The following is a 25,391-nucleotide window of genomic DNA, read 5'->3' on the forward strand; positions in this document are numbered from 1 at the left end:
CGAACAATTATTCAGATTTATTTTCTATACTGCTTGTTATGCCTTTTGATCATACATAATATTCTTATATTTACAAATAATATTGAACTTTATTATTTGAAATATTATGAAATTATGAATTAATAATGGATTTTACTCACAAATCTTTAACTTCTTTTTTTTTTTTTCCAAGAATTCATGTTCAGACATTAACGAGCTAATACTCTTTTTCAATTTCAGTTTTTTTGTTCAACTGCAACCGAATATTATCCAGACGCCTACTAATGTTCTCTCCTTTTAATATGTCGATTTTCTATTCTGACGTTATTCCTGTATGTACTTCCAACACAACGAGGTCATTTTCGTCTCTTCATTTTCTTTAAATAGGGAAATTGTTTTGTTCTGTAAGTATTTTATTTGTTATATATACTCCTGATTCCTGAAGTCTATTTTGGAATCATTTGGAATTCCCTTTCAACGAAACATATCTATTCGAAACATTGAGCTAGCCTCTGGCAGTACATTCTCAAATTTGTTTTGAAAATTTTGATTTGAGTGAAGTTTGATTTGAAAATAAAAATGTATTTGAATATCAGTTTTCAAAACATATTGCACTTTTTTAAAAAAAAAAAATATGAAACATGACTTATACCCACAAGTTCTAAAAACTATCACAAATATCCAACGGTACCTTCATCAATAATATTTATTATATTATCGCAAACAATAGTCCTGAACATAAATAAATTTAGTACAAAATTATCATTTTTATAATGAACTACATAATACACTATCATATGACCGAGAAGATGAAGCAGCATTGTTACAAAATAATAAATGGTGGGCTCTTTTATAAATTACAAAAGTTTAGGGCAATTTTTAAAAAATGTAATAGTAATATTTTGGGCCAAACTAGTTTTGGGATTTGGGTTTTGAGTTTTGGGAATTTGCCAAAATATGGATAAAATTTAGAGAATTTTTCATAAAGAACCATCTTTTAGGTCTAATTAGTCATTTATAGATACCATTTGCTATATTATGTGTTATAGATATCTTTTATGTTTTTATACAATGTATTTCATGTATTTGAGATGTTGTATTCATTAATACAACAAAAAAATAGGCGTAAAAACAGGAATTCTAGCTAACTCTGATATGTATTTAACTGTATTTAAGAGGCTTTAACGTGAAATACAGTAACATATCTGCACACAATCTGGAAGGTTAAACTGGTTAAAAAGGGAAGAAAATCAAATCACATGATATTATCCTAAATTAACTCAACGAACTAAAACTAGTACACATTAATCAGTATTCTGCTCAAAGACAGCATCTTAGAAACGTGAATACAGCGAAAAAAATAGAGCAACATCTGATCGAACTTCTTCCATTCTCTTCTCTTTTTTCGATTGATACAAATTATATACAAAATAAGGTATTCATCCTCTATACATATGGCAAGTTTAACAGTTTTGTTGCGTCATTCTGGCAAGTGGAACGATGAGGGCAATTACATCAATTTTTCAATTGAGGGAATACTGATAAAGGAGTATGCCTCCTTTAATGATCTGGTGGTTTTAATTTCAAATCAACTGGGTATCGATTTGAGCTCCAAGACCATTAAAATACAATACAAAGTAGAAGGAAATTGCACACCAATGGAAATACACAATGATATGGGTTACAGAGTGTATGTAGAATTGAAGAAAGAGAACAGAGAATTTGGGATGTATCCTTTGTGCATAACAACTATAGAAAAAGATCTTATATCCGGAGGTAGTTTAAATCAAGGCGACATTGTGCAAATAGATGAAGGAGTTCAAAGGTACGATTCCGATACAGATGATACACTGGCTCTAGATTTTGTCAATTCAGGAGAAGCGATTGGAGTGTTCGAACTCCACAAGGATTTGATAATTTCAAAAACTAATCAAAAGGAGGTTATGGCTGGACAAGTTTATAAGGATAAGGCTACATTGAAAGAGGTGATGAAGAATTATGCTATAGCTCAAAAATTTCAATTCCGGGTTAATAGATCTAATGCTGTCAGGTTTGCATATATTTAAAAAAAAAATCTGTTGTATTTTCGATTATTGGTTCGAGCTGTAAGTTTAACGTCATTGTATTTATGCGTATTTGTGTATTTCATCTAGATGATCACAGATGAAGTAAACATATGTTTGTTTAGGGCGCTTAAATACATGTATTCATATGTATTTTACTGGTATAAATACACAACAGTGGCTCTAATTATTTTCTTATTATGTCTACTGTGATATTAAGTGTATGCATATACAAACAAGTGTTTTCAGTTGTATTCATTGTATTCAAACGCATATAACTATAATGGAATTCAGTAGTATAAAAATTTATATATATAGATGTCAGGATGTATCTATGTCAGATTATATTTGTTTGTATATGAGCTGCATTTTTTGTAAACACTTATGCTAATCAAATGTAAAATAATTAATTCTTTGCAGCTATGCATTATTATGCATTTCAGAAGATTGTGAATGGAGGTTTAAGGCTTCAAATATTAACAAATCAAAACTATTCAAAGTGAGAGAATTCAATGATAACCATACATGTCCGCTGAAGGACAAGGTGTATGAGCAGCGGCAGGCTAGTAGCAGCCTTATAGGTGGTATGATAAGGCCTAAGCTTACAAACCATAAGAGGAAATACACTCCAAAGGATATTATTGATGATGTGAAATCAGATTTAGGTGTAGATGTTAGCTACATATTGGTGTGGAGGGCTAAAGAAAAGGCAATGAATTTTCTGATAGGTGAACCGGCTGATTCATACAAAAAATTACTAGGATACTTATATACAATGGATATGACATATCCAGGTTCCCACATAAGAATGGTAAAATCGCCAAAAAATGAATCCATGTACGTGTATATATCCTTTGTATGCCTTTATAAGGGGGTTTGATCATTGTAGACCCATTGTTGTTGTGGATGGAAGTCACCTAAAATCTTATTACACCGGGACATTCGTTTCGACAAGCACGTTGAATGGTGCAGGTGAGTATCTGAATTATAATACAATCTGTTAATATTTTTAAATATTGAAATACATGTTTTAAAAATAATTATATTCAATTATATTTACAGGTCATATATTGCCACTAGCATATGGTATTATTGATTCAGAGAACGATGTTGCTTGGACGTGGTTCTTTGAGCAATTCAAGATAGCATACGGTGAAAGGGAAAACATGTGCATCGTTTCAGATAGAAATGAGAGTATCATTAAATCTGTATCGAGAGTGTATCCAGATGTACCGTATTTTGCTTGTATATGGCATCTATGGAACAACGTATATAAGAAATTCAAAAAGAGCCATGCCAAGTTGAGCGAGATATACTTCTCGATGGCAAATGCATACACACAAGATGAATTTGACAGTCTGATGGAGAAGGTGGAGAATGTAGATATTAGGGTGAAAGAATACTTAGAGTTAGCTGGTTACGAAAATTGAACTAGGTTGTATGTACCTGTTAACAAGGGATGGACAATGACGTCAAATATTGCTGAGTCAATCAATGCCGCACTAGTTTCAGCAAGGGAATTGCCAATATACGACTTCCTCGAAGAAGTTAGGAAGATGTTTGGACGTTGGAATTGTAGTAACCGCAAAGAAGCTACACAGACATACACGACGCTTGGAAAAAAATACCAGGAAATGCTGACTTTGAATGAGCCAATGTCTACACGTATGACTGTAAGTTATATTTTAATGTCATTGTTGTATATAGCTTAATTGTTACTGAATTAATGGCATGAATACAACTGAATACAATGATTTTTTTAAGTAGAACTACCATTAATACATATGAATACAACTATATTCAAACTCATAAAAGATATATTTTTCCGTAGATCTGATATGAATACAACTGAATATAACTAAAAGCATGCTGCAAAAACTATTGGAATACATCAGAATATAACTAACAAAGTTGTATTATATGTAATTATGATATGTATTGTCAATACGTATGATTCTAATGCTTTTGTTAGCATCCTGTTGCCTAAAGTACAGCAGAATTCTGATAAGTTATGCACTAATTACAGTTGGTATTCTACTGATCTAAATATTTGATGTATTCATCTATATGCAAAAATTTCAGTTGTATGTAACTTATTAATTCAGCATTATACATCTGGTAATTCAAATATATGTGCTCAAAACTTATATTTCTATTTTTAAATGTAGGTGGTACCATCAACTGAATACTTACATATGGTTAACGATGGTGGGAGAAATTACACAGTCTGTCTGTTAGAGAGAAAATGTGTTTGTGGGAGGTTCCAAGTTGATGAATTGCCATGCCCACATGCTTGGGCTGTATTGAAGAGCAAGTTTCTAATGCCAGAAGAATATTGCTCTAATTATTACAAACCAAATACAATTGTAATGACATATGATTTGCCAGTGTACCCGTTACCGGACAGAAATGACTGGAATATACCAGAACATGTTGCTGAGGAGGTTGTACTACCACCCAAATGGAAAAGACCTCCTGGAAGGCCAAAGAAGAAGCGCGATAAAACTTTAAGTGAATTGCTACAGCCGAAAAATCAACATTCATGTAGCATATGTAGGCAGGGAGGACATAACAAGCGAACGTATAGAAATGCTCCACGTAATAAATAGTTAACACTCTGACATGTATTAGTGCTTCAACGATTTGTCAATACTTATGTTAACATTGTCAAGTAATAAATTCTCATTGTCAAGTAATATATTCTGAAATGACTTTCGTGAATTATTTCTGAATACATATAGTAGAAATATTTTTATACAAATAAATACATATGCACTATACAGTTGAGTATAACTGAGTATAGATGAATACTAAAAAATACAATTGGATACAGCTGAAGTATTTTTATGAATAATACAGTTGAGTAGCACTGAATGTAAATGAATACACCAAAATACAACTGAATATAGTTGAATAATACACTTAAATACAACTAACTACTGCTGAATAAAACAAGTTGAATACAACTGAGTACATCTGAATACAACTGATTGCGTAAAACCTGTTTAATACATCTGAAATTGTGTTCTTTAATATGTGTTATCTGAACTTGGAAGATACATTTGAATGGATGCTGCTGAATATAACTGAATACAATTGAATTTTACAGTTAAATACAACTGAATCCAGAAAAAAATACATCTGAATTCTTTTATATAACCTACCATCAACATACATAAAGTTTCTGACTTTGACATTAACATGCTCATTAACTAAAAAGTGTTCAAGCAAAGTTGCTTGGTATTAACACATACTTGAATCCTGTAAGATAAATTTGTATTCAAACTGAAGAATAAGCATGAATACTTATGAACAAACCAGTGAAACAGTGATTGAAAAGTTGCAATTGTCATACACGAACACTGTTGATAAAGTGATAAGTTTTTCAAACTAAATACCATCTACACCAAAAACTACTCAAAATAGTATTCATCTTGAAACTACACTCCAAAACTACAATAACCTAAAGCTACTCTAACACTATCTACATCTTTGAATCTGACTCCGTGATTTGCCTAGCAATCTTTGAAGGTGTTTCATTCTCGCTTATGGCATCAGCGTCTATCTTCCGCATAGCATAGTCCCAGAGGAGAGCACCATATCTTTGACGAAGTAGAGAGGAATCAAATGTTATTTGTGGAATCTCTCCAAGAGTGCTCAAAAGATCTGCGTATGCTGCAACATGCACCCCACAATCCCTAAAAAATAATTGATTGAAACAATTAAAAATAATTCATATAATTAGATTTGTATATAACATACAATAATGATGCTTGAATACTTACATGCTACCAGCTTTCTGTTGAGGCAGATCTGAAATGAAAAAAACTTCAAAGGGATCATTATGTGACTTGTCAGTGTATGCTGAGTAAGTAGACCAATCTATGCCTTGACTATCTCTGTAAAAGCCACTGATTGATAGATATAGAGGTACAAGCTTAGCTAGCTTATCAATAACTACATAAGAATCATGACCTGCAGATCTGTACGAGTCATACACTTTGATACATCTCTCCTTGAATGAGACAACAGCCAATACCCAGTGTAGTTTGTCCTTCAAGTTGACTGGTATCATGACATTATCCACAGTATGCCAAGGTACATTTGCATGCAATCTGTAGCCTCTTATGTACTCACATACCACATCCTCTTCTTTGGCTATATTAGCATTACTATCTATATCAGCATACCTGTCGAATATTTCAGCGATTCTTGTCTTGAATATACAATCAACAGTTGTATACTTGAAGTTGCTTGTTTGATTGTACTTTCCCTTCTTTCTCAAATAGTAGAATATGACGTCAATATGCTATACACAAATTTAAGTACATGGTGTGAGTCCAATTAATCAAACTATTAAAGAATATAGCTGAATACAAATAAATACATATGAAAAATACAGTTGAATACAACAGATTGTATGTGAATAAAACTGTTGACTACAACTGACTACAGCTTACTACATCTGATTAAAACAATTGAAAACAACTGAATATAACTGAATACAGCTGAATAATATTGAATAATACAATTGACTACTTATGATTTAAAGACTTCAATATGACTGTCTACAGTTGAATACAGCTGAATACAGAGAAATGTAGTTGAATACAGCTGACTACAGCTGATTAAAACATTTGAATTCAACTGAATATAGTTAAATACATCTGAATATAGGAGTTGAATAAAGCGGAATACAAATGCAGTTGAATACATCTGACTACAGTTGATTAAAACAGTTGAATTTAATTGAAATTAACTGAATACAGCTGAATAAAGCTGAATATAACAATGGAATACAGCTAACTATAGCTGATTAATACAGTTCAATTCAACTGACTATAATTGAATACATCTGAATACACCAAAATACAGCTGAATAAAACTGAATGCACAAGTTGAATAAAGGTGAATATAGCAATTGAATTCAGCTGACTATAGCTTGAATACAGTTGAATACAACTTAATACAGCTGAATGCAGATGAATAATACAGCTGAATATAGCTGAATAAAACAACATGTTGTTATTCAAAGAAAATTAGTCAGTTAGGGGGAAAAAACTTACGTTGTCATCCTATAGCTTCCCGTCAAACGATAGAAGGTAAAACCAATTTTTTGAATTAAGTTGATCAACTCCAAAATCTAATGGTATATGAAGTGTTGACTTGTTCTTCTTGTAATGGTCTTCCAAATTACTTCTACAAGTATGGTATAAAAATATTATATACAGTTTTAAAAATATAAAAACTAAATACACATACCGGGGAAAAACTCACCTCTGATCATGTCTAGCGAGAAGACCATCATGAACCCATTTGTCATATTCCTGAATGATTAACGTAGGATGTTGCCCCGTTATTGAATCATCCTCAAAGGGGTGTCTTTTTTCAAAAATGGTGGTCAACTTTACTGAGGTACCTATTGTTCATTGAATTCATGATTAAAGACTTTTAAATTTAAAAACCATGAGGAAAGCTGAATCTTTACTTTATAAAAATACTAACCTGCGGAGTCGAAGTTAGACTCATAAGGCGAAGAGTACCATCTACTTGGTCGCTGATTCCTATGAGATGGTATTGGGGTTGATTCAGCTCTTTTTGCATTGTTGTGAATCACAATTCTAGTTTCTGGAATTTGACTGGGAAGAAACTTGTCGTCCAGCTCAAATTGAGATACATAGAATTCTGTAGATACACCCTATTGACCAGTAGATGGTATGTTGGACGACACCTCTGATGTAGTTTTCCCCTCTCCTCTATACTCCAAACATTGATCATTAAGCACTTGTTTCTGTTAGTTGTATGTATCATTGTTAGTGTATTAACTAAATGTTACAATACAGTTCAATACATATAAGTGTAGTAAGAAAATAGATTTTGGTAATGGAAATGGGAGCTTGAAATACATCACACATATTCAAGAAATACAAATCAGAATACATCAAAATACAGTTGAATATGTTTAAATATAGTAGTTAATTCCATTTACATATTAAGGTTAACACAAATATGAATACAACTAAATACATGTGTTGGCCGATGCATTTATCAGTTTAGTGAGGCAGTTAAAGGCTAGTCGAATACATACAACATTTATAAATACAGTTATTTAATTATAACAGTAAGCAGGAGATATAAACAAATGCTCAATATGTTAAGAATGGTAAACCTCAACATTATCTCCGACATCTGTGTCAATGCCATCATCACGTCTCCCTATAGGTTCCTTTCTCTGGTGAAAACTTTCAGTTTGCTGATTTTGTTGAAGATGGTAAGAAAGCTTCTTGAAGTTATCATTGATCAATGTTCTTACAGACTTGAACTCTCCCACAACCTTAACAATACAAAAATAATTATAATATTGTGCCAAAAATATATGAATGTTATTCATTAAACTGTAATGTTTAATTTGTGGTTAAATACTCACGTATTCTTTGAATGAATTTAGGTCTTTCCTCAAAGAAGATACTTCGTCATTTTGGGAATCTTGCAGCTGATTGTCATGCAAAACTTTATGTCCAAATTCGGGTATACAAACAGGAGGAATCTTGGGTTAATATTCTATTTTGTTAGGATGCCTTTCGTGTTCCTTGCGCTTTTTATGAGGCGGTGATGAAGATGGACCAACACTTGCAACATGTTTCTTATTACATTGAAGCTTGGGTGTAGGAGAAAAGTCATCCGAATCCTCTTCCGATTTGTCTGAATGAGCAGGAGAAGGTCTCTTCTCAACATCGGCGCCTACAGGAGGATTCTGAATAATGGCAAACTCTATATCGCTTGGACTGATGTCCTTGTAAACAATCTGAAAAATGAAATGCAATCAAAGTCTTACTAGAAACATACAAATGCAGATCTGGAATACAAACTGAAATTTGTATTGAATATAAGGCAACACTAATGATTTGGAAATAATATGCAATTGTATGAAGAATTAATAATGAAGGCTACATCAACTATATGTTGTTGTATGCATATGAATGCATTTGTATGCATTAGATGTATTCAAATGTATACAGTTTTTGTATGCATTTGTATACAAGTGTATGCAGTTGTTTATTAGTCCCTATGCATTTGTATACATGTATCTTGAATCTGTATGCAAGTATTTATATCTGTAAGCATATGTATACAAATGTATATTGATGTATGCATCCCCTAAAAATGTATGCAACTGATTATACAAATATTTTCTATCTGTATGTATTTGTATACAAATGTATTATGTTGTATGCATCCTCTGAAAATGAATGCAGTCTATTGTATGCAAATGTATGAGTAATCTGGATGCATTTGTATGCAGCATATTTGTGAGAATATGACAGCTAAAACTATAGCAGGTATTACATCACCAAAAATGTATCTGAATGCAACTGCATATTTCTATATGCAAATGTATGCCTATTAATTATAAATAAAATATAAACTAGCAATGATACAATTTGTATATTACCATGTTCCCGGTGTCATTGAACATGTCGTTCATCAGATAAGCAAAGGTTGGCTGATATCCGGTAGTTCTTCAATTGAGTATTCTGGGGACCACGTCATCAACTCGGAGTGCAGTTTTGGAATCAACAACTGAACAACACTCATAAAACCACACTTGCATAGCCAGTGGCACCCCAGCTATCCTGTAATACTTTTTCTCAGCATCCATCTTCATGCTAATCGATTTTTGTCAGCATTTCAAATGTTTTTAAACCCTAATGATATTCAGAATAGCGCCCACTCTCTACCAAGTTAAAATTTAGCCTTGGTATAGTTGTACTATTCTTCTCGGATGAAAAAATGAAGGTGTGTATGAAATATAACAAAGATATCTTCAAGGCATCACCATCATTGTCGGGACCCCAGTTCTTGTCAGCAAAACATTTCATCAATTGTTCTTTCTTGACAAGATTAGCACCTCCAAAGTAAGTCTCAATAAGCCGGTTAGGAAACTTTTCACTAAACTCAAAATCTTCATCATTACCAACACATTTGAGGTCAGTCACAATCGCAAACTCCCTTAATGTGAAATGTAATGAAGTACCATTGACGTGTGCTGCAAATACATTATTAGGAGTGCCTTCTAACTGGAGAGCCATGAAGCATCTGAAGAGTTGATGTTGAAATTCACAGCGCTTCATTTGAAGAAATGAGCCAAAGCAAGTATTGCCAAGTTGTTGGTACTGATCAGGAGTAAGGTTCTCTTTTAGCTGGGAGACTATATCAGTATTAGTATAAACACTGATATGGGTTACAAATTTTGGCTGGTGTTTCATAAACAAATTAATTCCCTACATTTAACAAGAATAAATACATGTAAATACAATTGAATACAAAGCATATTTCATAGTAAATCTTACATGAATACATATGAATACAACTACAAACACTTAGAAGTATAGATATAACTGAATACACAGAATATATTACAGTAAATCTGACATGAATACATACGAATACAACTAAATACATTGACAAGGCTAAATACATATTAAAAAACTAGCTACAACACACATAACATAAAAAATAAGTAAGCAGAATACATATGAATACATATGAATACAATTAAAACTTACTGGAAAATTGAACAATTGCAAACAAAAAATAACTAAGATGAATACATATGAATACAATTAAAAACATACTGGAAAATTGAACAGTTGCAAACTATCTAAATACATAAGAGTACATATACATACTTATAAATACAACTGAATACAGTAAGACCAAATAGTACAAAAATGTGAAATTGAATAAAACTAAATATATTTAAATACAACCAGATACATACGAATACAATATCGTACATGTAAAATAACTTGAATAATTATGAATACATATAAGTTTCTTTGAATGCATATTGATACAATAGCAATTACCTTTTGGTGTCGTGTATCTGATGTTTTTTTTTGCATTGACTTCTTTTACATTGACACATGAAGAATCATTCATAGTTTTTTTCATCTTTGAAACAACTGGATTTTTTGTTTCTTTTGAAGATTTCTCAACTTGGACTTCTTTCGACTTGTCATTGTGTAATTTAGTTCTTCTCTGTGAAACTGTAGTTGCTGACTTACCTGCAAAATCCGACCCCCCTTGAGTTATTTGCAACGAGAAAGAAGGCCCATCAAAATTGAGAATTTTGGTGGGTATACCTCTGGTTATCATCTTGTGTGGCATTGAATCCGCCATTGAAGAGAAAAACCAAAGCTTTCTGGTGAGTAAACAATACCAATGGTTATTGTTTCAGAAATTTATGAAACATCGGTATAAAAATTAGAGAACCAAATTAATGATATCAAAGTTCGAAGAAGTAAACTTACCAGGAAAAAACAAATCGACAGTAAAACAGCGATTTAAGATATATTTTGAATGTGGGATTGATAATGGCGGAGAAATAGAGAATTTGTATGGGAGAAGAGTTATGAAACGTGGGTTTGTGGGAAAAGAGAGTAAAGTGTATGCAAAAAGAGAGAGAGAACGTGTTTAGAGCAGATATACGGTAATTATGTGAGAGAAAATACTAAAGAGTGAGAAAAATATTATTTAGCATATATGGTGCCTTAAATATATGATGTAACTATAATTAGATATTTTGCTATAAAGGATAAAAGGTATTTATAGGATGTAATATTTTAAAATGGTATTTATTTAAAATAAATAGGGTACTAAGGTTTTCTATAGGGTGTAAAATTTCCTAAAATTTATGAACAAATATGTATTTACCAACAAAAAAAAACAAATATATTTTGACAAAATCTATGGTCAAACCATCCTAAGCTGAAAACTTTTTATTAAGAAATAAAAGGAAGGGAAGTATAATGTATATGAAATATGACCACAAAAGGTTTTGAGTTCAATAATCCAAAAAAAAAAAAAAAAAAGAGAGAGAAACAATCTGTAGGCAAAGCAATCTGATGCTGGGGAAAACGAAACAAAAAAAATACAGCTTGGACTGCCCTCCACTTTCGTTCTTAGGATTCTGTCTCTCTTTTTGTTTAATGTAAAAAAAAAAAAAAAAGTTTTATCTGCGTTTCAGAACGCACATGTCTGTACTCAGATTATTATAATTATGAAATGGTACTTTACCTTCTTGATTATTGAGTATGCAACAGGCCATGATGACTCAGAATTAATTAGCTAAAGGAGAGAATCGTTCATTGTGAATTAATTAACTTGAAGTATAACCTAAAAGATGTAAGAGTTTAATTTTTATATTGCAGTTTTTTCTCCATTTATATGTTGGAAATTATTTTGAGATGCAACCTATTGATTGTTTTTCTTTCTCGAGAAAAAAAAAAACAAAAACTTGTTTTAAGGAAAACATACTATTTCTACACTGTTTTATGACACTCTTGAATTTCTAGTAAGAGCTTCATTTTTTTTTTGGAAAGTATATTTACTCTATTGTTTTGATTTCTAGGACAAGGTAATTAATCTTTAAATTTTATTGAAAAGCTTCAAAGGTCTGTGGGCATATCAGTGGTCTGGAAAAATAGGAATGTTATCGCGACGGGTGAAAATACCTCTTGAAGAAATGTCTACTACAATCTAGGGGTCATTTAGTTGGTGGAATAAGGAATAACAACTCCAAAATAAAATGCAGGATAATTTTCTTATGAGTATTAATTAGTCCCAAGAATCATTTTGTACTTAAATGATAAAATTAGTTATTCCATATAGAAGATGAGATAGCTAATTAATCTCAATCCATGGGATATCCTTGTCTATCACATCCTAATAAAACAAATAACCCCCAGAGGTATCCGGAGAAGTTTTATCACACAATAGGGTATGGATTTAATTCTCGATGTCTTTGTCATTTTTCTCGAGCGAGCTCAAAATATACATTTCAATCCAGTTATGAGTTTCGCAATTGGAGATTAAGACTCGACAAAGGCATCTGACCTCGAATTCAAACAACCAAAACAACAACAATAATAATATACTCAGTATAATTTCACAAGTGAGATCTAGGAAGAATAGTGTGTACGCATATGACCTCGAATTCGAGAAGAATAAATGGAAATGAAAAGAAACAAAATATTTTTGGCTCTACTTATTCTAATTATGTTTAATGATAGAATAAAGCAACTTGCCCTGACCAAAAATCCACTCTCTCAAAGTAATAGAATAACCAAGGCCTGATTTTGTTTTTATTAAGATTAAGACAGCTAAATATAAATATATATTCAAATATTAAGATGTGCATTAAAATTTGAGATTAAAATGTCTGAATCTAAATACACATATAAATAATAAGATATTATTTCTAGATCTGAATACTGAATAATTACATTATATTTATTTTCAGGCTCCATTAAATGCAAAAAAAAAAAAAAAAAAAAATGAGGCCTAAATCGCTAAGACAAAAATTTGCACCAAAAGAAAAAAGAGAAAAAACAAGGGGAGAAAGGGGCAATGAAGGAAGATGAGAATTCACAATTTCCCATGCAAAGAGAAAAAGCGAAAATTGACTAAATGTGACGTGCGTCTCTGCATGAAAGGGTCCATTTTTGGACCCTGGCTTTTGTAAGGATTCTCATATACTAGTACTACTCAATATATTCAAACCAAGAATGATCCAAAAACATTAAAGTAAAGAAACTTCCGTAAAGTTAAAGACAAATTAAAGTACATAGGTTTTCAAGTCTGAATTATCCAAATTTCAGATTTGCAGTCTGGTTAGCGGCCCCTTATTACCAGCAAAATTGAGAAAAAAAAAAATCACTTGACAATAAGCAACACTAGAAAGTGGAACCAAAGATAATATATTACACAGCATATTGACATGTCATGTTAGAGTGCCACAGTACCATATGTAATTACATTCCTTTATATGATGACATTCCAATAAAGAAACTGACAATGCATATATGTGAGAGAAAGCACAATTCTGCTTTGTGCTTTCTACAGAATTTCAATAGTACTGGTTTTTAAGTTGTAATCAACACTTCCCTTCCCTTTTTCAGTTTGCCTTCTGGACAACCCACAAACATACAAACTCATGAATAAATTCAAAAAGAGAGAGAGAGAGAGAGAGAGAGAGAGAGAGAGAGAGAGAGAACAGTAAAAGATATGTAGAGAGCAATAGAAATAAGTATCCAAGCAAACTGTGATTCCTTTTTCTTTTCAGAAGAACATATACTTTTCAGTAATGTTCATTGATGTCCACTCCTTACCCCCTAAGATATCCACAACTCTCCTTAATTGTGTGTGGCAATAAGTACACGCCAAAGTTTCTTTTTCTTCAAATAGAATGAAGGACAAAAAGAAGCCTAGGCCTACCACCCCAAAAGAATAAAGAGTGGAAGAACTCTATATATGCAAAAGCTTTTATCACATTCTGTATCAGAATGATTTTAGTTTTTCCTCAAAAGAGATAAGAAAGCTGATCTGCATCCGAACCAATTCTTCGCTTAACCATAGCACCTTCCTCAAGAGTCTGTGCGGGTGTCCTGTATGAAAATGAATTGAGAGAAGAGTGAATAATGATAAATCTTTAATGGCTTAACCGAAACACATACTATTTGCGTTATCATACGTTCATTTTAATCACCTGAAACAACCATATCCTGGCATTCAGAGCTAAGCATTTCCAAGAGTTGTATTTCTGAATTGTAAACCAGTTTCTTCTTCCGTTTCCATATATTTCAACAAAGAACAATCAGGAGAAACTGCTCTGCTCCACGCCTGCAAGATTTTCTAAGCAAATTAGCATAGGGTCCTTACGATATCTTGAAGATAAACAGAAGTGCTTTTCATCACTCTGATTACTGGCGTGACCACGTTAACCAGTTAAATTCTACTTTTAAGTAGCAGCACAATTGTAATTTTTACCTGACTTGAGGCAGAAAACCTGCAGATTTATCATACAGCAATATCATCCCTTCTGAAGTCCTCACATTTTGCAGATTCCTGTTTAGAAATGCTGAATTTTAATTTTAAGTGGTCAAAGAATAACTCTATCTATGTTACTTAGTTAAAAGTAAAAATAAAATAGAAACTCACCTGCTTAGAATCTTCCTCTAAATTCTGCAGCATAAGCTCCAAACCTCCAAATCTTGACTGTGTAACCAAGCATCTGCTGATTCAGAAAGAGCGGTGATGTTAACTAATGAAAAATATTTAAGTATGATCTCTAACAATCCAGAATCCCAAATACAGAAGCCGACATAGAAGGAGAGCATACTTGATATGGAGTTTATGAGATAGGATACTTCATCAAATATTCTGTGTCTTAGTAGTAATGTCCACCATATCCATATGAATGGGGCAATAACTCTTCAACTTCAACCCTAGAGCTAGCGTAGCTCAAACTTTTCTTGATACGATGGCGGTTGATGGACTCAACCTCTGCCAAGAATATACTATAAACTGGTCTATGGTCCGAGAATCTAGACTCTCCACGAACATAAGATATTTGATGCAGGCCTCGACCATACCATAATATGCGATCACACCTTCATTTAAAAGTCACAAGTTTTAGGGGTCCAGATATGCAACATGAAAAAATAAAATTATGAGCACATGGTAGGAGAGAACTTGTGCATTATGCACATAAAAACAAAGTGATAGGTGCATGTATGTTCATTTCATTTTGCAGCTGCTATTTGTTAGAAGGATTACCAAGCAGGGGTTCTTCGTTTCTCTTTTGGGTGTGTGTCCTCTCCTGCATATCTATCTGAATTACTTGAGTACTTGTACGTCGGGGGGAAGTATATTCTTCCTTCACTCCATCCATTAAAAACACGTCCCATCCTCTGCTCTATCCGCAGCTGTTTGGAAAGACAAAAGTTACAATTGATGAGCTGGTTGATTATGTGACTTTAAAATCTGGAAAACAAGAAACTGAAGGAAAGAAGAAAATTGCTTGAGGAATATGAATAAAATACCTGATCATTATCTAACAGCACCCTCCAATTGCGCATCTCTACCAGTGCCTTGGCAGTTCGGTAAGACAAGGCAATTCGATAGTTCAAATCCCCAAGCCATATGATTCGGCTTCATAAGCACAAAACTAAAGTTAGGAACGAAACGAGACAAAAACCAACTTCAGGGCAATGAGCAAACAAATAGATAGACTTGCAAGATATAAGCAAGGGCTTTACTCGTGCTCGAGGATTGTTTGAGGAGAGTTGTCATCCAAAAAGCCATGAACCCTTGGAAACCTTGTTTTCTTTAGAATCTCCAAGACATCAGAGTTTCTCCGGAGCTCATCTCCCTCTTTCTGTCCAGATGTTAAATGACTACAAATAAAGCAGAAGCTTGTTTGGTGCAGTGACATGCTAACTGAGATTGAGCCCTGAAAATACAGACGGAATTAGCACTTGTGCACATTGTAAGCAATCAAAAACTTTGACAAGATTCCATTGAAGGAAATATACCTTGTTCCCTAGATAACCCATTAATCCTCTACCAACACAAGACACTTTCAGGTTGAGAACATCGTCTCTTAGTTCACTTCTAATCCAAATAGTAAGAAATATTCCAACCATTTGCTTGCTCGCAACAAGACAGTATCTCGATTGCAGTGGCTGTCTGTCTCTGTCCTCTAAAGAGATGGAACCACTATATGAAATCGGGGAACAATGGATCGTAATAGGTGAATCATCTGGACCGTTTTCATCATCAGAGGAACCACCCCATTGGGCGTATGGGTCGTAATCACTTGGCCTTCCCCCAAACACACCTCTATCACAAACACTAAATCGCCGATCAAGTTGAGCCCGTGGCATTGGCATTTCACTTTCCATTACTCTCATGCTATGGCTTAATGTCTGAAATGAGCGACGATGGAAGAAAGACGAGGCTTGTTCTCTTGCCGATCCCTCAAAGTCAGCATCTAGTTCAACCACAGGATTAGGAACTGGAGAGGGAGTACGATAACCACCAGCACTTGTTCCGGGAAGACTGTTGAGAGTTTTTCGGATGAGTGCTAGCCATTTTCTAGCTGGCCCATTGTCCTCTGTGCCCAAAACATTACCAGCATTCAAAGGAACAATTTCTTGAAACCTAACAACTCAAATAAATAAGAATCATAAGGATCTTTGTTCACTACTTACTAAAAGTGTTCTAAACATAACCATAGGTTGTTTACTCACCCGAGAACATAGATGTCAGCAGGAGGTGAGGTATGGAGCCAATCATCAAGATTTAAATTACTAGGTGGAGATTTTCCAGCCACATTCCATGTAGCTACAAAGATCCTGTGCCAAAATACATACATACATACATACATTCAAAGATATGCATACTTAATAAGAAAACAGCTCAAATCGGATTTAAAAAGAAAAACTCACCGGTAGTTATCCACATCTGTAACCTCTGAAGTGTCAAGGTCAATCTTATTTCGATGAAAACGATCAGCATTCCTTCTCCCTGACTTGTCTATACGTTGTAAAATTAAACAGCACAAAATATGCAGATTCAGAAAGGGGGCAAACCAATTTTAAAAAAAATAATAAAATGGAAAAGGAATATTATTGATATTGAACCTGTTTTACTTTTTTTCTTGCTAGTGGAAGCCTGCCTCTCTAAGAAGTTGTTCCTCCATTCATTATCAACACCTGAAAAAGAATGGACATAAAGTTGTTTAAAGCTGTGTCATTTTTGTTGGTACAACGTATAACCCACATAGTAGAAAAATCAAAGAAAGAATACACAACCTAAAACCTAGGAAATTATAGGCAACTCCAATTCAGAAAAGAACAAAACAATGAAATAGATCTCAAGATGCACATGAAAATGGAAGACTTATTAGATTCCAAAGACTAGTATACAAAAGCATGCAAGTGATTACTTTGATTGTTAGTTAATTAGAAAGTAAAAACTCCGAGAACCTCAAAACTCAAAAATACAATTTCAGATTTAATTCTCAAAAAAAAAAAAATTAATTAATTACCTCCATAGACAATATCATCAGCTTGGAAATCCTCAGCTTTACTCTTGATATTGAACCATTTTTTTACCAGACTCTTGGGCCACGAGACCTTTATTCAAAACACAAAATTTTAGCAAGTTTTGGAAAGAAACAAAATGCACAAAACAGCTGTCACTTGACATTATTGAAAAAACAAACCTTGGTTTTTTTACAGCTCCCATCTCTCATTGTTTCATAAAGATTGAATCTTTCTAGTCCTTGTTGCTGTACAGATTGAAAATTTCTGGTTTTTCGCCCAGAATGGATATGAATAAAGATCAACAAATAAACTAATTTCTCCAACAATCACTCAAATTTGGGATTTTCTTTTCAATTCGATGGAGTTATTCTTGTCCAGAAGATTAAAGATCAAGAATCAACAAAAAAGCAGCAATCTTTAAGCATAAAACATAGAACATTTGGGAGATTATAGTCAAATAGGCACCAGAGTTTCATCAAGTAATGAAAAGAAAACAATTTTGGATAAGGAATATGTGACATTTGTTATGCATTGTAAAATGCTTGAGTATCAAAATCAAAGAACCCCACTTGAGATAATTGACTTTGTTTCTCTTCCAAAGAATGACTATTGGATTCAAGAATCAAAGAAGAAGGAGAAAATGTTAGAGAGAGCTTTTGTGGGACTATGTAAATGTTCTATTTTCAAAACCTCGTTGAGGGTAACAAGGCAAAGTATCAAATTTGAAGGGAATAAAGTGCAGAGGGGAGCAAAACACTACAGAGGCTTTTTGCCTCAAAACAGCAGTCTTATTACCACAATCTCTCACTTAAATATAAAAAATCTCAAAACAAGAGTGTATTAAACAACCCGGGAAAGAACAGTAAAAAAATAGCTTAGAGTAAAAAAGAAATGTTATTTGAGGTGAAATAGTATTTTTAACGGCATACAAAAGGCTTTTTATTGGGTTTTGGAGAAGCTAAGATAGGCTTTTTTTCTAGTGTTGGATACTAATATGGGAATTGTTTGAATCTCCAATGTTGATTTTTGGGTTTTAGAAAAATGTAATGTTGAGGTGGCTTATTTATCTCTTTCTCAATGCACCCTCTTCTCTATTCTTTGGTTTATGTAAACTCAACAAAACAAAAGAACAAAGTGTTGGTTTGTTACTTTGTTTAACAAAACCAGAGGGGTTTGTTTTTGCTCAACTTAAACTTTGTGTCTTGAGAAGCCAAGGCATTTGTCCCTTTTTCAGGGTTTCTGTTTTTAAAACATTTCATTGATGTAATTCCAAATTGTTTTTGTTTCTTTTTTCTTGTCATTAGATGCATGGTCTGAGACCATTGGTCTCGGCAATTTAGAAGATTTTTTGTCCAAATGGTCCATCAATTTTAAGTGACCTATTTTGTGTACTGGCAGCCATTAGCCAATCTCGTGTACGGTTTTGTAGAGTGATAGCAGGAGCAACTTATATGTTAACTTTTTCCCTATTATCTAAAAATATTAAATTATGCCTTGTGTAAAAATGTTAAAATACACTTAATCTTCGGATTTGAAATTGCTGCTTATACCTGCTACTAACCATAAATCATAAGAATATTATAATTGAGGTTGAAGTGTTAAGGATTTACCCGATGTGAATAATGTTTTACTATTTGTAAACATATATCTTACATTCCATTGAATGAAAGTTCTGATTAGATAGAGAATATTTCTTAGAAATATATTTTTATAGAGGACAAATTACACGAAATGATCACTTATATTGTTTCCTTTTTAGTTCGAAATTCTTTGCCAAATGGTCTCAGCACTAAGTTAGTAGGTGGACAAAATCTTGAAGAAAACAGTTGGTGAGTCTCTATCCTATTAACTCTTGAAAAATCATCGGAAATTTACAAGTGATAGCGAAATTAAAGGGTGAAGACGAAGATAGAGGAAGAGGTCCCAGCCAAAGATAAAGTCATAGAGTTTGTCGAATAGTACAAAAAGAACTTAAGCACGTTGAGATACGTAGAATCTTGTTGGAGTTATTTAAAATGGATTCTTGAAATATAGCATGGACAGGTCTACTTCTTCGACCAATAACTTCTTTACATATATTACATATACATATATATAAAAGATGAAAATTCTTAACTATATAATTTTTTTAAATTTAATTGAGACTTATTGTTATTTTTAGGAATCTTTTAGTTCGAGGATAAAATTATGCAATGATTATAATACGAAAAATTAACAATTGTTAAATTATTTAGTGCACATATTTTTCTTCTTCTTTTTTTGTTTTGCAGATATTTAAGTCATCTCATGATTTAAAATGATTTATACAGTATATAATATAAATTACTCCTAATTTATCATTGTCTTTAAAGTAAATAAAAAATAAAAAGGCGTAATACATACGGAGACACCTAAAGTTGGCACGATCTTTCACTTAGACACTTAAACTAGACTTCTTTCTAATTAGACACGTTTCTTAGGCAATTCTCATATCAATTATACACGTTTTTTGCTGGCTTATTAATTAACCAAGCGCGTGTTCTGCAATCTCCGTCTACGTGGCAAAAGTAACCATTATAAATCGTGCCACATCATTTTATTTGTCCACCTCACTGTCCACCTCAGCTATATAGTATTATTTCCACTAAAATACAGATAACTAGCCCTAAACAAACATCTAAACATATTACCATTGTTCCTTTTACCTTCGATGAAAACGAAGAAAGGTCCTACCACTATTAATCTTCTTCTTCTTTTGGTCAATGGTGTTGGAATCTAGTATTTCCACTGATTTCTCACCGTATTTACAACGCTTCAAGGTCCAATCTCTCCTTATTTTCTATTGCTACAGCTAGGGCTAAGTAATCTGTAAGTTATTTCTCAAGCTAGGGTTTTTTTGGGGTTTTCCTTTGTGTTGGTCCCTTGTCGTCTTATGTAAGGGAATATTATGGAGGATGACTATATTTTAACTCGCTTTCACTACGGGGGTACATTTATCGAGCAACCTGTCCCACTATACAAAGAGGAATTAGATGCTTTTGTTGTTGCTATCGATAAAGACCATTTTAGTGTTGTCGAGTTGTCTGTTTATGCTAAAGACCTTGGGTATGCAGTTGTCGAAGGGTTTTATTGTCAAAAGGAAAAAGATGGTGATTTTATCAAAGTCTTTTCTGATTTTCAGTTATATGAATTTGTGAAAGATTTAAAACATGGTGATATTTTGGATGTTTATTTGCGTCATGGTGTGAGTCAGCCTGAAGTAGTCGAAGAAAATGTTGGTCTTTTATGTGGGGCAGAAGTAGGTGGGGGTGGTAATGACCAATTTAAAGCTAGGGCAACACCTGGGAGTAATACAAATGCTGAAGAACCTATTGAGCCGCCTACTGAACCAACTCACAATTCTTCTGAACCAACTGTAAATGCTGCTGATGGAGATGAACCACCAGACCATAATGTTAATGAAGATGGAGTGCAATCAGATGTTGAGAGTAGTGAATCAGAAGAAGATGTTCTTCCAGAAGAAGATGATTCAGATGTTGATGATGAATTGAGATCTCTAAGGGCTGAAAGGAGGAGCAAGAGGCAGGGTAAGCAGAGGAAAAAACCAATTGCAACATATGAGATACCACTAGGAGAAGCAGGTATTGACAGAGGATTTGAGGATATTGGAAGAAACAAGACTTCATGATATGTAGGTAAATTAGGTGGTGATGAGCAGTTTATTGATAGTTCAGAGGCTGATAGTGAAGATAGCACAGAAGAGTTAGATCCTGAAGCTATTCCTGGTGTGGATATACCAGCAAGAAGGAGGAGTATAAAAGTCAGGTATGATCCTGATTGTGAAGTTGCTATATTTGAACTTGGGATGATTTTTGAGAATGCTATAGAGTTTCGGAAAGCATTAGCAAATTATGCAATTGAGTACAAGGTGCAGATTAAATTGAGACCAAATGAACCACATAGGGTGAGGGCTAAGTGTAAATCAAAGAGATGCAAATGGGTGTGTTATGCTTGTATTGATAGAGATTCAGGTGATTTTAAAAGTAAAGAACTACTACCCAGTACACAAATGTGATACTTCAAACAAGAATAAGTTGTGCACTTCAAAGTTTGTTGCAAAGAAATTCAAAGATGAAATAACTAAGCAGCCCCACATAAGGATATGGGAAATACAGGAGTTGTGTAGGGACAAGCTAGGATTGTATGTTGGCAAGACAATTTGTTATAGGGCTAAACTGCGTGTTCTCAGAGAGTCCATGGGTGATTGGAATATGGAGTTTGCAAGGTTATGTGATTATGCTGATATGATAAAACAGACCAATCCTGGTAGCTCATGTTGGGTAAGGATGGACAGTGAAACTGAGCCAGGAAAAATCTCTTTGTTTACTTTTATGTGTGCTTTGATGCATTGAAGAAAGGTTGGTTAGAAGGATGTAGGATAATCATAGGTTTTGATGGTTGTTTCTTAAAGGGTGCCTGTAAAGGTGAGCTTCTAGTTGTTGTTGGCAAGAATGGAAATCAGCAAATGTTTCCTATAGCATGGGCAGTTGTGGACCAGGAGACAAAACATAGCTGGAGTTTTTTCATCAACTACTTGAAAGATGATTTGCAATTGGGAACTGGAGAAGGATTGACTGTGATGGTAGATATGCAAAAGGTAAGTATTCTGTTCTGTTGTCTCTTAAGTAGCCTATTAAGTAATTTTAGCATTTGATGTTCATTAATGTGATATGTTCAGTTGTTAAGTACTTAAGTATTCTATTATTTTGTTAAGTAATTAGTATTCTGCTGCTGTTAAGTATTCAATTTTGTGTAGTAATATGCTGCTGTAATTTGAATTAATTATTGTGTAGGGATTTGTTGCAGCTATGAATGAAGTTTTACCTAATGCTGAATTTAGGATGTGTGCCAGGCATATATGGTCTAATTGGCATAAGAAATGGAAAGGAGATGAAATGAGAAAATAGTTTTAGAGGTGCTCTAAATCTAGTTATGAAGTTAAGTTTAAAGATGAGCTTGAGAAAATGGACAAACTTGGTAAGGATATTTGTAGGGATTTGTTATATTATCCAAAAAAGTCATGGGTTAGAGCTTATTTTGAAGTACATTCCAAGTGTGATGTTGTTGAAAATAATATGTGTGAGACCTTTAATTCATGGATTTTAGCTTCTAGGCATAAATCAATTATAACTATGTTGGAGGAGATTAGAAGGAAAATAATGACTAGGCAAGTGGATATGTTGAAATTTGCTGATACTTGGATATCTGATATATCACCTATGGCAAGGCTATTGTTAGAGGATAGCAAAGACCTTGCTAGAAAATGTACTGTCCTTTGGAATGCTGATGTTGGATTTGAGATTGGAGAAGGGCTGCATAAGCATGTAGTTAATCTGACTGATAAGGTTTGCACTTGTAGAGCTTGGCAGTTGAGGGGTATTCCATGTCAACATGTTGTTCTTACATACTATCACATAAACGAAGAACCTGAACAGGTAGTAGAGCATTGGTATAAGAGGGATACCTTCTTAAAAGCATACAAGTATTTCATCCAGCCTATGACAAATATGAAGATGTGGCCTGAAACCAACAATCCTAAGATAGAGCCTCCCAAACCTAAACCCATGCCTGGTAGACCTTAGAGGAACAGAAGAAAAGGCAAAGATGAACCAAAAAAGAAATATGGAAAGTTGTCCAAGTGTGGAGTGAAAATGACATGTTCCAAGTGCCATCAACAAGGACATAACAAAAGATATTGTAAGGTAAATGTTTCTTGTCAAATATTTCCTGTTGCCATCACATGTTTCCTGTTGTTCATATGAATGTAGTAATCTGTTTCCATCACTGTTATTCACTAATGTTGCTCAATGTTATGTAGGCTGAAAATTGGATGCCTTCACAACAAGGTATCCAAAGCTCACAAGGTGCTAGCCAACCTGATGTAGCTGGAAGCTCAAGCCAACCTACAAACTCTGTATGCTTTGATACAACAAGGGTTAGAAGGGTTAATGAAGCTAGAAGCTCAAGCCAACCAACACCAAGTTCAACAGATTCGAGCAGGCCTGCTAGAAGAGGATTAGGTAGTCAACTTCCTCCAAAGGGTAAAGCAACTACCAGCCAAAAGAAAGGAAGGGGTGCAAGTAAAGAAGATGCTGAAAAAGGAGCACAAAAAAGGTCCAAAAATATTGGATTTGGCATCTACACAGCTGCAAGTGGAACTCAAATATTAAAGGTATATAATCATACATATTTCATCTATAATATGACTTACAAATAACTTACTGATTGTGGTTCATTATTTGGCAAACTGCAGCCCGGAACATCAAGCCAACGAGTTATGGTAAGTGGTTCAACTTATAAGAGTGCAGCTCCAACAGGAATTAACCTTGGTTTTAAGGCTAGAGGCTTGAGGTGGAAGGGTCAAGATGTTGTTACAACTTCCCAATTGCAGCAGATGAAGGCAAACTTCAGCAAGAAGTAGTATCTTAGGAACTTATTTTGTCTATATGTTATGTAGCAACAACCTATTATATTTTGGGATCTAGTTTTTGAAGGAACTAAACTTTAAGTTGTATTCAGTCGTGTAATCTTATTGTTCTGTTTTGGATATATGTTATGCAGCTGCAACTTCAGCCTTATTTTGTTTGTTTTGGCAGAATAGTTACTCTATGTTCTGAATAATTACTCTATAATGCAGCAACTTCAGTCTATATGTTCTGCATTTTGAAACTGCATCTTATGGTTCTATGCTTTGTACAGAAGTTGTATATTACAGCACTTTCAAAATTCAGCAACTGTAAATTAAAACAACGGTTTCAACATCTGAATATAAACAGAATTTTATAACAAAATTCAGTTGTATTTATACAACATCTGAATATTACAACAACAGTTTCAAAACAGAAATTTAAAGCAACAACAGAAATCCGTCTTCTTTTTGCTCATCAGTCAACCAAAATTCATCAGTCATACAGTTTCCATAAAACGACCAACAATATAACAACAATCATCAAAAGGATTCGTCTTCTTTTTGCTCGAACTTTCTCCTTTTCAAAAGCTTTGACTCTCTTTAATAAACCCCAAATTATATTCTTCGCTTGAGTAGGCATCTCATCGTCATACCAACAGAAATAATCACATCCACCCTTTTTGTACAAATATCACAAAACACTTTTAATCAATTTTTATCAAAGAAAATAATTCATAAAACAAAATTTACAAATTATGAACTAACAATTTACCTTTCCGATTTTGCAAGCAAAAAACCTACGACCTGGGTTTAATTGGGTCCAAGAAGTATTCAACTTTGGAGAAACACCACACTTACAGATTCGAGCAGCAACGCAAGGTGACATTGACGAGTTCGTCGATTTCGAGAAGTTCGACATTAATAAACACGACAACAATAGAAATGAGAGGAAGAAGAGAAGAGAAGAAATTAATTGATATCAAGAAGAGAACAGAAACGAGAGAAAAA

At 33.5% G+C, this 25,391-nt stretch overlaps 4 protein-coding genes across 6 annotated transcripts; 3 read left to right on the top strand and 1 right to left on the bottom strand.

The window, feature by feature from the left end:
• Positions 1-1,433: 1,433 nt before the first annotated feature.
• On the top strand, positions 1,434-3,472 carry LOC104230003 (uncharacterized). Its single transcript, XM_009782736.2, has 4 exons — positions 1,434-2,029; positions 2,463-2,879; positions 2,932-3,014; positions 3,105-3,472. Exons 1-4 carry the CDS (start codon positions 1,434-1,436, stop codon positions 3,470-3,472), a joined length of 1,464 nt encoding a protein of 487 aa, XP_009781038.2.
• A 36-nt stretch (positions 3,473-3,508) lies between these two features.
• Positions 3,509-4,651, top strand: LOC104230004 (uncharacterized). The gene is made up of 2 exons (XM_009782737.2): positions 3,509-3,715; positions 4,211-4,651. The coding sequence occupies exons 1-2, from the start codon at positions 3,509-3,511 to the stop codon at positions 4,649-4,651; spliced, it is 648 nt and encodes a 215-aa protein (XP_009781039.1).
• A 9,137-nt stretch (positions 4,652-13,788) lies between these two features.
• LOC104230002 (type I inositol polyphosphate 5-phosphatase 4) lies at positions 13,789-19,066 on the bottom strand. 3 transcript variants are annotated; one of them, XM_009782735.2, is made up of 14 exons: positions 18,115-19,066; positions 17,938-18,025; positions 17,540-17,602; positions 17,336-17,423; positions 17,138-17,242; positions 16,421-17,048; positions 16,145-16,338; positions 15,929-16,037; positions 15,663-15,811; positions 15,226-15,496; positions 15,045-15,117; positions 14,874-14,951; positions 14,593-14,726; positions 13,789-14,491 (listed from the first exon to the last, which is right to left on the bottom strand). In XM_009782735.2, the coding sequence occupies exons 1-10, from the start codon at positions 18,142-18,144 to the stop codon at positions 15,274-15,276; spliced, it is 1,677 nt and encodes a 558-aa protein (XP_009781037.1). In that variant the 5' UTR covers positions 18,145-19,066; the 3' UTR covers positions 13,789-14,491; positions 14,593-14,726; positions 14,874-14,951; positions 15,045-15,117; positions 15,226-15,273. The 3 variants fall into 3 exon arrangements, with proteins under 3 accessions (XP_009781037.1, XP_009781036.1, XP_009781035.1); XM_009782734.2 differs by having other exon boundaries at positions 15,045-15,120; positions 17,531-17,602; positions 18,115-19,065; XM_009782733.2 differs by having other exon boundaries at positions 17,531-17,602; positions 18,115-19,064.
• Positions 19,067-23,106: 4,040 nt separating this feature from the next.
• LOC104219126 (uncharacterized) lies at positions 23,107-23,556 on the top strand. Its single transcript, XM_009769757.2, has one exon. It carries the CDS (start codon positions 23,107-23,109, stop codon positions 23,554-23,556), a length of 450 nt encoding a protein of 149 aa, XP_009768059.2.
• Positions 23,557-25,391: the final 1,835 nt, after the last annotated feature.

This window comes from Nicotiana sylvestris, chromosome 9 (genome assembly GCF_000393655.2).
Source record: "Nicotiana sylvestris chromosome 9, ASM39365v2, whole genome shotgun sequence".
Classification (NCBI taxonomy): domain Eukaryota; kingdom Viridiplantae; phylum Streptophyta; class Magnoliopsida; order Solanales; family Solanaceae; genus Nicotiana; species Nicotiana sylvestris.